The 14,070-nt window shown below is 56.6% G+C and overlaps 5 protein-coding genes across 5 annotated transcripts; 3 read left to right on the forward strand and 2 right to left on the reverse strand.

The window, feature by feature from the left end:
• Position 1: 1 nt before the first annotated feature.
• On the forward strand, positions 2-2,491 carry EX895_003197 (uncharacterized protein; the record flags this gene model as incomplete). Its single annotated transcript, XM_029883795.1, has 1 exon — positions 2-2,491. The coding sequence occupies one exon, from the start codon at positions 2-4 to the stop codon at positions 2,489-2,491; it is 2,490 nt and encodes an 829-aa protein (XP_029739601.1).
• Positions 2,492-2,836: 345 nt separating this feature from the next.
• Positions 2,837-4,966, reverse strand: EX895_003198 (uncharacterized protein; the record flags this gene model as incomplete). The annotated part of the gene is made up of 1 exon (XM_029883796.1): positions 2,837-4,966. The coding sequence occupies one exon, from the start codon at positions 4,964-4,966 to the stop codon at positions 2,837-2,839; it is 2,130 nt and encodes a 709-aa protein (XP_029739602.1).
• Positions 4,967-6,262: 1,296 nt separating this feature from the next.
• On the forward strand, positions 6,263-7,702 carry EX895_003199 (uncharacterized protein; the record flags this gene model as incomplete). The annotated part of the gene is made up of 1 exon (XM_029883797.1): positions 6,263-7,702. One exon carries the CDS (start codon positions 6,263-6,265, stop codon positions 7,700-7,702), a length of 1,440 nt encoding a protein of 479 aa, XP_029739603.1.
• Positions 7,703-7,948: 246 nt separating this feature from the next.
• On the reverse strand, positions 7,949-9,469 carry EX895_003200 (uncharacterized protein; the record flags this gene model as incomplete). The annotated part of the gene is made up of 2 exons (XM_029883798.1): positions 7,949-8,343; positions 8,431-9,469. 2 exons carry the CDS (start codon positions 9,467-9,469, stop codon positions 7,949-7,951), a joined length of 1,434 nt encoding a protein of 477 aa, XP_029739604.1.
• Positions 9,470-12,251: 2,782 nt separating this feature from the next.
• Positions 12,252-13,508, forward strand: EX895_003201 (uncharacterized protein; the record flags this gene model as incomplete). Its single annotated transcript, XM_029883799.1, has 3 exons — positions 12,252-12,322; positions 12,467-12,546; positions 12,664-13,508. The coding sequence occupies 3 exons, from the start codon at positions 12,252-12,254 to the stop codon at positions 13,506-13,508; spliced, it is 996 nt and encodes a 331-aa protein (XP_029739605.1).
• Positions 13,509-14,070: the final 562 nt, after the last annotated feature.

Below are 14,070 nucleotides of genomic sequence, written 5' to 3' on the forward strand. Positions count from 1 at the left end.
CATGTCCAAGCTGCCTAAGCACGGTCTGTTGACCAGGACCGCAGCCGCCTCGTCTCGCTCCACTTCGGCGGCAGCTCGTCACCTTGCTCGACCCTCCACGTCTCCCTTCACGCTTGCCACCTTCGACCGTACACCCGCGCATCGCCATCCGCCGCTCTACTCGATACCCCAGACGCGGGGCGTTCACATTTTCTATCCGAATGCTGCCGCGTCGCACGCGCTCAGTTATACCGCCACCTCGTCTCTCGAGGCCTCGGCTGAAGTTGCGGGCCTTGAGGCAAGCGGTCTATCCGTCAATGGCAGCCTCGCAAACTCCCAAGAGGCAGCGTCGGTCTCTGCAGGATATGTGCCCCTCTGGAATGCCTCTACCACCTCGCGCTTCCCTGTTTACTCACAAGCGTCCCGATCGCTCGGCACCGACTCCCTCGAACATCGCATCGACAGCATCTCGTTGTATCCAACAGAACCCTCCAGTCCGGATGCTTTGCGCTCGTCCTCCTTCTATGTTCCTGTCAATCTTCTCGGAAACAGCAGCACACCGACAGCCAATGCACACTTTGACGATTTCTCTAACGTAAACTCTTCCATCGCGCCTCCTTTCGCTCCTTCTTCCAACACGATCAGCTGGAATCCATCTGACACTAGCAGCTCAGCCTGGCGGTCCACCTCTTCCTCCTCGTCCAAATCCTCTAAATCCTCGCACAGCTCTTCTTCCTCCTCGTCTTCGCGTCCACCAACTCCGACTGTCTCGGCGCGTCCCAGCCTTGCCACGTCTACCGCACAGCAGGATTCCACTGGCACTCATGGTAGCGGCTCAAGCACGCCCACGCAGAACAACACTCTTTCGCCATATCAGATCGAAAGCGCGCTTCTGGACTCCAACTCAATTCTAACAACCGCAGCCCGAGGCGGCTACGACCAGCGTCGATCAGCGTCCGCGGCTGCTACCGCCGAATCGTCCGACGTCGCAGACTCTCCCCCGCTCTGGCCTGGCTCGTTCGCTTCACCTAAACATGGCAAGCTGCATTACGCATTCGAGCACGGCGCCTACGGCATCCCCAAGCGCCATCCGTGGGCTGCTGTGCGTGGCAACGGCAAACGTGTGCAGGCAGCAGCACCTACCCCAGCAGCGCGGTCTGGCGCCTATGGCATGCTTGCTGCCGCTGCCGATTTCCTCACGGGCTCCGCCTCCGCCTCTGGCCCTGTCGCTGCCAAAGAGAAGCTGGGAGGAGACGCCATCGTCGGCGAAGATGGCCGTCGTCTCGGGCTCAACTCGCCCATTCGCGAGCATGGCCGCATTGTCCAAGATCGACTGCAATCCGTCCAAGTAGGCGAAGACGCATACTTCCTGCGGCCGGATTCCATAGGAGTGGCCGACGGCGTTGGAGGTTGGGCGTCACGCGCCGGTGCCGACCCGGCGCTCTTTTCGCGCCTTCTCATGCATTTCTGCGCAGCTGAACTCAGCAAATTTGATGGGCTCAGCGCGGATGAGTTGGCAGCTCAGGGCGGCAAGAAGCTGCGCGAGTGGGAGCAACTCGATCCTGTTGAAGTCATGCACGTTGCCTGGGAGCGCTGTGTGCGCGCATCACGGCGTGAAGGCATTCTGGGCTCTTCCACCGCTCTCCTCGCTGTGCTTCGAGGCGACGAGCTGCGCATCGCCAATTTGGGTGACTGTGTCCTGCTCATCATTCGTGCGGGAGAGCTCCTCTTTCGATCCACCGAACAACAGCACTCGTTCAATTTCCCAGTCCAGCTGGGCATGATGGGCCACACTGCCGAGAGTGTCACCATCGCGGCCAACCGCACCTTGAACCGCGACGGCTTCCTGCAGTCAGGCGCCTCTGACGACTTGGACGACAATGCACCCCATCCGCTCGGCACCAGCACACCTGCTTCCATGGACGAGGCACGCAAGCGTCGGCAAGACATAGACGCAGCTTTGGACGGCGACGAGGTCGAAGAGGTCGAATGGGACGAACCACGTCGTGACGCGGGTAGATGGGCCGTGAAAGTTCAGAAAGGCGACATCATTATTGTGGGCAGCGATGGTTTGGTGGACAACCTATTCGATGAGGATATTGTGGAAGAGGTGCTTCGATTTGCGCCTCCTCCCACCTCGCACCAGCCCATTCCGGATTCCGAAGCAGTCTCACTGGAAGACGGGGAGCGTCCTATCGAGGGCGAGCACGAGTATCGCTTGCCAGACGACTTTTGCCCCCAGCTGGTATCCGAGGCGCTCTGTTCGCGCGCAAAGGCTGTGTCAGAAGACTCGCGAGCCGTCAGCTCCCCCTTCCAGCAGCGTGCCATGGAAGAGGGTTTGCACTACGTCGGTGGTAAGCACGACGACATCTCGGTCGTGGTAGCCGTTGTAGGTGATCCTTCTGAACAGCTGTCCCGGGCTGGATCTTCCATGGGATCTGGATCCAAGCAAGACGCCGACCCCGCAGGACTCGCAAGCACGGCGCAGCACCCAACGCCAATCTCGATGTGAAGTACTTGCTCAAACCTTTTGCAGGTTTCCATTTATTTTTTTGCTTTTCATTATGGTCCTCGGATTCTTGTTCTGGATGCACTCGATCGCCTCTTTCTTTCCTCGTACCTTGTATTTTAGTCTACACTCGCAACCTGCAACCGACATTCAGATCGTAAGGAACGCACCCGTTTGATACACTTTGAGAAGCAAAGACGGAGGCCGGCACCCTCGTTGTGGAATTGCAGGATGACATCAAAATGCACGGACAGGAACGAGACTGGGCCGCGCCACGCTGACATTGGTGTGTGGTGACGCAAGAATCGAGATGGCAATGACTGCTGCTCGTGCTCGTGTTGCCGGTATCTACAAGTCATCGGGATCACCGACTGATGTGAGCAAGTCCTGGTTCTGCTGTACCCAGCTGTGAACTGCCGAGCACTGCGAGTAGAACTGGTCGGTGACAGGCAGCGTAGGGATCTGGTCCGGGAGGACTTGGAACTGCATCAGGAGGCCCACGGCCATATGGGGCATCAGGTGGCAGTGGAAGGGCCAGACGCCCGTGTTGTCGGCCAGGAATCGGAACGCGATCCAGCTGTAGGGGGGTACGGAAAACACGTCTCTGCGCATGGGGTTCGTTCGTGCCTGGGTGAAGTTGGTGGGGCCTTGGAAGTTGCCTGCGCCAGCCCCGACGAGGAACGGCGTAAAGCCATGCAGGTGGAAGGGATGTTCGCCTTCGTCGAGATTATTGATGATGACGTCCATGACGACGACGTCGGTGTTGGTGACGATCATCTCGTCCGCGTCGGTGTAGTACGCACCCAGGCTCGAGTTGGACGCCGCGTGCTGTGTCGTCTCGAACGTGTATGCCTTCATGAGCGAGGCCTGGGGCGCCATTTCAGAGGTGAAGGTGCTTTCATTGAAAAACGCATGCCAGTTGCTGTAAGCGTCGAGGCCAAAGTTGACGACGAGCTTGGTCGTCATGTTGGACGCAGGCGCATCGATGCGGGTGAAGGGGACCAGCTGCGAGGTGCTCAACGACTCGGTCACGTTGATGAGCGTCGTGTTGACCGGGTTCGAAATGGGCTGCGTCAAGGCGGACACGCCTTCATATCGCATGATAGCATACTGGTCCATAACGAGGAACGGGTTATCGTAGTTGAACATCGAGTCGAGAACCTCTGCGCGCACAGCATAGGCACCAACAGGCCGGTCGGTCTCGATGACGACCGAATACCGCTGTGCGACCATGAGGTTGAGGCTCTGCACCACGACGGGCTCGACTTCGGTGCCGTCGGCCTCGATGACCGTCATGTTGTGTCCGTCCACTGAGAATCGGAAGGTTGCCAGAGAGCCGGCGTTGATGACACGCATGCGGACACGCTTGTTGGCAGGCACTGTGAAGTTGTATGCTGTCCTCCCCGCGGGCTCGTCCGAGATGCAAGTTGTCCCGTTGGGAGCAAGACCGCAGTTGGAGAAGCCCAGGCCGTTGATCATAGCATAGTCAGGGACGGGCTCGCTGCCCTGATCGCCTCCGGGTGGTCCTGTCTTGGACCGAGCAATGGCAGCTACGCTGAACGAGTCGGCCTGGTACGCATCGTTGACAACAAAGATTAAGTCTCGGTCGTAGTCGGTCCTGACAGCCGAGCCGTTGGTCGTGGTGGCTGTGGTGGCGTTGGTCTGAGCAGCAGTGGCGTTGTTGGGGTTGATAATCCTGAACTTTTCGTCGTCTCCGTGAAGGATGAGGGGTCCGAACAGGCCGTCGGCATATGTGGGGCCGTAGTGAGAGTGCCACCAGTAGGTACCGGACTGCTGCACGGTCCAGTTGTAGGTGAAAGAAGTCCCGGGTGCAATACCGCATTCGGTGATGCCCGCTGAGCCATCCATCTGGTTAGAGCCGCGTTGGTATTGGCCGTGCCAGTGGATGGTCGTTGGTACTGGCATCTGGTTGTGGATGTGCACGATGACGCGGTCGCCCATGTTGGCCTCTACACTCGGCCCGGGAAATTGACCGTTGACCAAACGCATCTGCTTCGTAGTCCCTGCTGGGTTGGAGAGGACTTGAGTGAGGGTCCAGTTGAAGATCCGGTCCTGTGGCGGGGCGAAGCGGTCCCATGTCGGGTTGAGCTCCAGCTGCGAAGGGTCGACGAGCTTTTCTCTGGGAATGAAGGCTAGGTTGGAAGCAGTTGCGCCTGGCACTGTGGTGCTTGTGTTGGACGAAGCTGCATCGGATTGTGATTTGAATTTGTGCTTGAGCCCAAGACCAAGTCCTAGACCTAGTGCGAGGGCTACGACGCAGATGAGAGTGACGACAAGCGCAATCAGCGTTGCTGTGCGTCGTGGCTTTCGCTGCGACGCTCGGGTTGCAGCATTGTTGTCCGAGTTTGGCGCTTCGTGTTCACTGAATGCGAGCGACTTGCTGCTAGATTGACTTTGGTTCTTCTCCACTGGAACTGGTTGCCGTGAGGGCTCGTTGTTGCTAGTAGATGAGTCCATCTTGCAAAGGTGGACCTTTCCTTGAGCTGCTGTTGATGCCGTGGTATTATTAACCGTAAAACAGAGCGAGGGAGGGTTGGGAGGGGAGTAATGAAAGCACTTGTGGTGGCAACAATCAGAAGATCATATAGTCAAAGTAGGTTGAGGCCTGTTCCTGAGCTCTATTTTGTCTATGGCTGACTCGATACATGAGATAGGCTGACATCTGATAAGCGTTTCTCTACTGTGGCAATAGCAGACGATCCAGGAGGGATCATCAAGCATGGCTTGCCGAGCGAACCGAACCGTATGCCGTTGTATTCTCAAGGAGGCAGGCTGGCGTAGCAGGAATGAGGATGAGAGCACGAGACTCGGACGAACTCAATCCGAATCAGACGTTGCCGGTAGCATGTTGGACTGGCAAGCAACCCAGCAATGGAGCACGTTGCCGCCGGTGGGTGCCGAAGGAAGACGAGTGGATTCAACCTCCGCTGTCTTCTACAACAGATACAACAGAGAGAAAATCAGGCCAAGTTGGACAGCCGAGGCGGCGCGTCAAACAGCGGCAAGCCATTTGAAATGTTGCTGCTGCACAAACTCAGAACGTGCTCGCTCGTCTTACAGCTTCTTCCAGCTCTTTTTTTCTCTTGCACCACGGACGGCACGTTCATTATGATCCAGAGTCTGGTTCAGCTTGGACCCTGGCCACCTGTCCATCCAAGACTGTCTTACTCGCTTGTGTCGATCCTGCGACCAAATGGTTCCTGCTTCCCACGTTCCCTCCTCTGCATCCTTTTTCTCCCCCCGCCTTTCAATGCTTGTGCAGCTCAATCAAGTCCCTCGCTGTGGACCCCTCAACTCGCCCGCGGCTATGCAGCCATGTCTGGAAGAAATCTTCCCGTCGTTGCCGCCGCGACCGCAGGTTCGAGTGCCGCTGTTGCACTCCAGTCTCCGCAACGCTGCACACGTTGCCACCAGTCCCTGCGGCTCGGTCAGCTTCACGGCCGCTCAGACGGTCAATTCTTCTTTCGTTCTTACTAACGCGGCCTTCCTGATTGGTCGGGCCCATTGAGAATCCCCTGGAAGCATCCACGTTGTGACTTCATGACCCGTCGAAGTGGGCGACTCCGCTGAGGACTCGCTCCTTCCTCGGTCGCTTCATGTTCGACGCGGTATCCGCGTTGCCCGGCTGACCTTCTTCTAAAGACTTCTTCCCGCATTGCAGCTTTTCTCTTCACTATAAAGGCAAGGCCACCGCCTAAGCGAAGCCTTGGTCTCCTGCTCCTCATCCCATCTCAAGTCTCAACTTCGACAGTCATGAAGGCACCTATCGCTACTGCTGCTGCTGTTACTGCTGCTATCGTGGCTGCTGGCGTTTCGGCCGGCCCCATAGAGAAGCGTGCTCGTCTCGGTCTCACTTTCGTTCCTCCTTCCACCTCCCCCCTTGCCCAGTCGTCTAACTATGTTGGCTACAACAACGCTTCGCTCCCCAAGCGCGAAGTCGTTCCCGGCAAGGCCTTCGACCGCATCATCCAGATCTGGCTCGAGAACACCGACTATGCTGCCGCAATCAGTACGCCTGCTATGCAAGCTCTTCTGCCTCAGGGTGTCCTCTTGGACAACTACTATGCTGTGACTCACCCGAGTGAACCCAACTACATCGCCTCGGTCGCAGGTGACTTTTTCGGGCTCGGTGATGATACCTTCAACCACATTCCTACCAACATTACCACTCTCTTTGACCTCCTCGACGACGGTGGCAAGGCAGGCAAACCCATCAGCTGGGCTTGCTACCAGGAAAACCTCCCCTACGATGGCTTCACCGGCTTCAACTACTCCAGCCACAACTACATCACCACTGGAGCACCCGACTACACCTACTACGTTCGCAAGCACAATCCTTGTGCCATCATGGACTATGTCTCGGGCAACAAGTCGCGCGCCATCAACAACCGCAACTTCAACGACCTCGTGGCTGACGTCGGCAACAACACGGTCCCGCAGTGGGTTTTCATTACCCCGAACATGGTCAACGATGGACACGACACCACAGCTGCCTTCTTCTCCAACTGGACCAGCTACTTCCTGACTCCGATGCTCAAGGAGCCCAAGTTCAACAACAACCGAACGCTCGTGCTGCTCACCTTTGATGAGAACGACAGCTACACGGCCAACAACCAGATCTTCACCATCGCTCTCGGTGGCGCTGTTCCCGCCAACCTCAAGAACACTAGCGACCACACCTACATGACCCACTACTCGCCTCTGTCCTCGGTCGAGGCCAACTGGAACCTCAAGTCGCTCGGCCGTGGGGACACCAACAAGACCATGGCCAACGTGTTCCCCTTCTGGGCCGACACCTTTGGATACCAGAACACCCAGATCGACGACTCTGATGTCCCACAGACCAACCTCACTGGCATCTTCCCGGGTCCGCTCAGCCCTACGGCTAACACGCTCTTCTACGCTCCCGACAATGTCAGCGTCGTCGGTGCTGGTGGTCAGCCCGTCCTCGTCAAGAGCGGCCTCAATGTCTCCCAGACTCTGGCTACCTTGCCGCGTACCAACTTGACCGCTTTGGGCCAGAAGCCCGTGTGGAACACGGACCCCGCCTACAACAACGTCAACGTCTCGACTGCCAACGCCACTGCTGCTGGTACTTCGTCCGCCAAGACCAACGCTGGTGCTAAGCCTGTCCTGGCTACCACCGGTATTCTCGCTGCGACTGCTGGTGCTGCCTTTGCCTTGCTCCTTTGAGCGGCTTCTTGATGAAGCTCAGCCTCAGACCTGTTGGCTGGGTGGTTGTTGCATGAGCTCACAACACCCAACCCGCGGTCAACTTTTGGTTTCCTTTTTAAAACCTGGTTCTCACAAACTCCATCTTCGGTCTAAAATGTCGATCAATTGGAATACAACTGTCACCTTTGAACATTGCCCTGTGGCGTGACGCAAGTGCCGTGTCTTCCCAAGCGCAAAAAAGGAGACTGTGGTTCCAAAGTGAGATCAAAGTGAGTCCGGTGTCGCATCGTCACGAATCATCGAACGCATCGCTTGGTCCAGTGGGAACTGCTGGCCGCTCGAACCCATCGTGCCTGCCCTCTGACGGATATCTCGGTACTCGTCCTCAAAGAACCAGCCGTCAGCACCGAAGGCGGGCGTCAGGTCGTCGAACCAGCTTGCCTGGGGATCGAAGCGTGCAAACATGGTCTCTCGGCACCACGCCGGGTTGCGTGCCTGCAGGAAACGCAGGACAAAGACCTTTTCGTGTGTGGGCTGCTGGGCACCAGCTCCAGGTGTAGGCGAGGGGAGCTCGACGATGCCCACAATCTGGATCTTGCCAGGAGAGGCGGACATCGACGGTCCGATGACCGTCCGTGCTGTGCCTGCCACGCTTGAAACTGTTGGGCGCAAAAGGAAGGGGCGAGAGCAGCGGGAATGTCAGGATCACAGTCAACATGCATACACGACGACATTCCGGCACTCACGGGCAGTCTTGTAGATGTCAAAGGCTCGATGGAGAGGAACTTCGAAGAAGTGCTTGGCACCAGTGTCGCGTTCGACAAACATGTAGTATGGCACCATGCCGAGGCGGGCTTGTACACGCCACATGTTGGCCCAGATTTTTGGGTCGTCGTTGATCCCACGAATCAGTGGCGCTTGGCATCGGATCTGAGCACCGGAAGCACGGATCCGGCGGATTGCCTCCTTCACCAGCGGGGGTTCCAGCTCGGCAGAGTGGGAAAAGTGCGCCATGATCGACAGGTGCCGACCACTATCGCAGATCCGCTTGAAGAGTTCCAAGGTCGATGCCGCCTCTGGGTCGTTGACGAACCGCTCTGGCCAGTATGCGAGCGACTTGGTTCCGATTCGGATCGTTGCAATGTGGCCAAGGCGCTTGCTCTGCAGGATCGGAAGGAGGTAGTTCTCCCAGTGCTTTGTCTTCATGACCATCGGATCGCCGCCAGTGAAGAGCAGATCGCTTACATCACGGCTGCGGGCCAGATACTCGACGAGCCGGGCCGCATCCTTCGACTGGAAAGCCTGCTCCGAGCCTACAGCGGTGAACTGCGCCCAGCGGAAGCAGTACGTGCAGAAGCTGTGACAGTATTGCCCTTCCGTGGGGAAGAAGAGGACCGTCTCGCGATACTTGTGCTGGATGCCCGGCAGGGAACCGTCGCTCTGCTCGGTCGTATCCTTGGGCACGTTTTCGGTCTTTTGATTGGCGGGGTGAGGGTTCAGCTTTGCCCGCACCTGCTCAGCGATGGCTCTGAGCACAACGCCGTCTCGGTTGTGACGCAGGGCGAGCTTGACGCGTTCCAGCTGGTCTTCAGCCAGCATGGCAGGCTGGGGAAAGACGAGGCGGAAGATCGGATCGTTGGGCACGTCGTTCCAGTTGATAAGCTGGTCAACGACGTAGTTGTTGGCTCGCATGGGGAAGACGTGGGCAGCAGCCGTGAAATCGTCTGCATTGAGCCAGGGTGCCCTCTCGGCTAGGATGGTCTTGATGTTGGATGCGGTGATCATCTTGTACTCCAAGGGTGGATCCGAGTACTTGGTGCTGGAGCCACAGGTACCTGATTGGTTCAAGTCTCCTCGTTGAATGCCGAGACTAGCAGAACGCCCTTTCGCATGTGTGGCTAGCCTTGCTTGAGTGTGTGTTCCACATGCATGTACCTTGGTGAGCACGGGAATCACTTGTTTCAAGAGCAAGGTCCGCCTCGTAGCGCTAAAGGTCGGTCGTGACCAGCATGGATTGGCTCTCATCTTGCTTCGTTCCGACTGCTGTGTGCTTGGTGCAACCTTCGTTGAGCTGAGACTACGGGCCTTTGTCCGTTATTTAAGCATCGCCGTCACTTTCGGACCAGGGCCTGTCATTTCTCTAGACGGCAACCTACACAGCGCAGCCAGATACTGATGGCGTCATCCGTGCCGCTCTGCTGCTCTAAATTTGCCTACTTGCGACCTTGATAGAGGTGCTAGCATGTGACCCTGCTTCCAATGCTCGAGCTCTGTCACTTTGCATGCTTCGACTGAGCTTTGGATCAGCCTTTGTTGCGGTCCTTCCACGACTTCCAAAAGTGGAGTAATAGTAAGCTTGTTGTGCTGTAGCAAACTGAATGTGATCGTCGTTCGAATCAAGAATTGCTTTGAGTCGGCAAGCATCGGAATTAGGATGCTGATGGTGGATGAGGTTTTAAAAAAGCCAATATAGTCTTCTCGTTTTAACTTTTCGACGTAGCGAACTGAGCACAGAAGCACAGACCGACAGTCGGCCAGAGTCTGATGTTCTGATCGATGACCAGAACCAGCGCTTCAGTTGCGTGCTTCATCGAACTCGTGTGAAACGTTGCTCGATGATGCTGGAGACGAGCTGGGATGACTTGACGCGTAACTCAGCAAAGCTAGAGAACACCATCGCTGCTGCAGCAAGCTCTAATTTTCTGCTAACGTGTTCGACGGTGCTCTTATTAGGTCATCCGTCGATCCCGGAATGACGCATGCGACGAAGAAGCCGTTTAGCTGCTTCGAAGCTTCGACAGCGTAACGACAGCATGACCAAAGACAAGAAGCTGATCGTTCGGAGCTGAGCGATGCTCGTGCTGTCGTGCTGTACCATGCAGTATTGAGCGGTGTGTGGAGACACACCTAGGGAGTAGAAAAGCTAGCCCGTTTTTCTATGCTCGACCGACACCTCTCTCGCTTTATCTGCGTTTCACGCAAGTCCTCGATACAGATCTGCGAAATGGTGCTTCTCGCCGCACAGACGATCAGCAGGGCCGTACCAGCCTTTCAAGGAGGAACTCGAAAAGGCATTCTCTTGTCGCAGTCAGTAGGTGCCTTGACTCGGACCGGTCGACGAGGCTTCGGGACCACAGCGCCAGACCGACGAGCAGCTGAAAATACAGAAGTACAAAAAGGAAAGATCAAGGTCGACTGGATCAGTAGCAAAGGTCAACCTGTAGCGCGCATACCGCTGCTCGATGGCGAGTCGCTGCTAGATGCGGCTCGAAGGGAGAAGATTGACTTGGAAGGTAGGATCTGCCTTCATCGCTTCGTTGCATCGTTGCATGCTTTCTACACCCGGAATTGCTACAACTGACACTCCTTGGACCCTTTTGAGGGACCTCTTCTGATTCCCAGGAGCGTGTGATGGAAGCCTGGCCTGCTCGACTTGCCACGTTGTGCTGCAGAAACAGGTATACGAGCTTCTGGATCGCCCATCCGAGCACGAAGCAGACCTTCTGGACCTAGCCTGCGGCTTGGAGCGCGAGTGAGTACACTATGCGAACTGAATATCCAGACGAGCAGGCGAGCGTACATGCACTGACCGTTGTCGATCTCTTGTCAACCCTGTCTTGGAGACGAAAGGTCTCGCCTGGGCTGCCAAGTCAAGCTGGACCAGCTCAGCAGCAAGCGAGAGCACGTCGTGGTCAAGCTCGCCAGTTCTAGTAGGCTTCCGTTGTCTGCCCAGAACTCTGAACCGGCGTAGAAGCCTCAAATTGCGAGTCGGTCCGCTTTCAATAACAATTTCAAGCGACTCACAGGCACGCTAGTGATGTTTACGAAACAGTTTCTCGTCCCCAATTTCTTCCCTCCTTTTTGTTTTTGGCTTTCTTTCTCTCTCTCCCTATCTTTCTTCTGAATCTCACAACCTGAGTATGTATTTGATGACTCGAGCGCTCTTCCAGGACCCTGAGCCTCAGCCCTCCACACACGACACACGAGACCACGTGAGACTGCCGTGCTCCACAGGCGACTGCGACAGCGACTTTGATTTCGAGCCCCGAAGTCGGCGTCTAGTTGCGGTGCCAAGCTTGAGGAGGCTGAGCTGACCGTCAGATGATCAAACTGTGGCTATCGGAAGGGCCGGCATGGTGACTGCTGAGTCGCTGAAGTTGTTCGGTGCTTGGGACGCGCTTGGCTACGATGCTCACAGCAGAGGAGGACGCTGTTGACGGCAAGCGGGCCGATGGTCAATGGCGGCTGTGCTCGTTGCCGGAGTTGATCCGGCTCTCTTTGCTCTTCCGCACCAGTCTCGTTTCGACGACATCGCCCGCCCGCCCGCACTCGGCCTGCTCTTCCTCCTTCTGCTCCTCCATCTCCTCGTCCGTTTCCTCTGGTCCTCACTCTAAGTGCTAGGCAGACATTGCCTTTCTCAAATTCATTTCGCATCAGCCGAATCGTTTATCGTTCAGCTTGCTCAGTACACACAGGCGCGGCAAGCGCGGGTCATCCAGTGCATCCAGCTGCCGACACTCGATTGTAGCAGGATCCTCGACCTTGAGTCGTTGCTCGAGTCGGCCAAATGTCTTCCTCCCCACCCCCGACCATCGAGTCGGTATCGAATTCGAACATGCAGGCCATTTGGGAACAAGAGTAAGTTAAGCTGGTGGTCGCTGCATCTTGCCTCGGACATGTGCGTCCTTGGACTCTGTCGGCCATTTCAAGCTGACAAACTTTGCTTCGTATGCCACTTCTCCATGCGAACACTGCCACCACGGCCAATTTCTCTTTTAACAGCGCTGACCTTGCCGTCTGCACAACCTGTGGCAACCAGTATTCATCCCACGAGGGCCCAGACGAATGTCCTATTTGCTATGGTACGCAGCCAAAGTGGGCTGAAAGTCAGCCCCAAACAATGCTTTCACCGGCAAACCAAGCCTTCCCAGGCTCAAGCGCGCGCTGACAACCTGTGACCCTCCCTTTTGAGTCGACAGATGACCGACAGTTTCCTTGTCCAACCGGCCAAGCCTACACGTCGCAGCGACAACTCGTTCCTAAGACAAAGTTTGAGCTTGCACCAGAAGCGTCAGACCCTCGGATCATTCGGATCAAGCTCGATCCTCCCGTAGGCATCGGTCAAACCCCCATCCTCCTCCTCACCAAGGCTGGCGTAGTCATCTGGGACTGTTGCGGCTTTGCATCCGTCGAGCTCATGCAGAGTATTTGCTCGATCAGTCCCACCGGAAAAGTCGCGGGAATCCTGATCAGCCACCCACACTTCTATGGCTGCTCCTTGTCCTGGGCCAAGATGCTCAACTGCAACGTCTTTATCTCTAAGCTCGACCGCGAATGGTATCAACGAGGCCTGCATCCTGCATCTGCACACCAGGACGTCTCTGCGCGCCAGCAGCACGTTGTAGAAGTCGAAAGCGACCTCTTTTCGCTTCCACATCTTTCATCTATCACCTTCATCCGATGCGGCGGCCATTTCCCCGGCTCCAGTTGCCTCTACTGGGACCGCGACGCAGAAGTCTCCCGGGAACAAGCTCCCAAGGGTGCTGCTGTCTTCTGTGCAGACACGTTCATGGTGATGCTTGACCGCAAAAGGTTCAGTTTCGCCTACAGCTTTCCAAACGTCATCCCACTACCTCCACGCGACGTCGAACAGATCTGGCTTCAGATGCGAAACTTTGACTGGTCGGCCACTTTCGGTGGCTGGTCGGGCCGTCAAGTGCTATCCGACTCCCGATCTGCGCTTCTGCGCTCTGCTCGCTACTACATTGAGAAGGAAGGTCACTCTCCAGACGATTTTGAGGGGCTCAGGCAAGATGCAGCTTGAACCTTAGTGGAGTTTGGTGGCCGGCGCAGTCATCTTTGACCGACAGCGCGCTGCACTGCCAGACAAAGCTTAAGGTTGCTGCGCGACATGGATGATGCATGCCTTTGTGCGCTCATCTTTGCATTTCATCCCATCTCTCGCCTGCGCCCACCGGCACTATCACTGTTCCTGCGAAATCACCAGTCCGGCCTGGCTGCCCGGCTGCTCACTTTGGCGAGATGAAGTAGGCCCTATCTGCCTGCTTCTGGTTCCCGCCTTTGGTGTCTCGTCCCGGCGCCGTTGCACTGTCTTTCGGAGTGTCTTTCCCGGTGGCGTGCTGTGTCGCCCAATCAGGCGCACCTCGGACAGGGCAGAAGCAATCTATGCCGTAGGCGCGGCAAGTGTGCCTTGTCTTTCGTTAGCTGTGGTGGTGGGGCTCATAACCCTGGTGGGGAACACCAGAGCGGTTTACAACGGCGTCATTGGCCCCGCAACCCCTCGTCTCTTTTCTCTTTGTACCACCAGTCGGCCTTTTGCTTAAATGCAAATATATCGTCCTCGTTCGTCCCTCCCTCTTGTCCCA

The sequence above is a fragment of the Sporisorium graminicola genome, chromosome SGRAM_20 (genome assembly GCF_005498985.1).
Source record: "Sporisorium graminicola strain CBS 10092 chromosome SGRAM_20, whole genome shotgun sequence".
NCBI classification, from domain to species: domain Eukaryota; kingdom Fungi; phylum Basidiomycota; class Ustilaginomycetes; order Ustilaginales; family Ustilaginaceae; genus Sporisorium; species Sporisorium graminicola.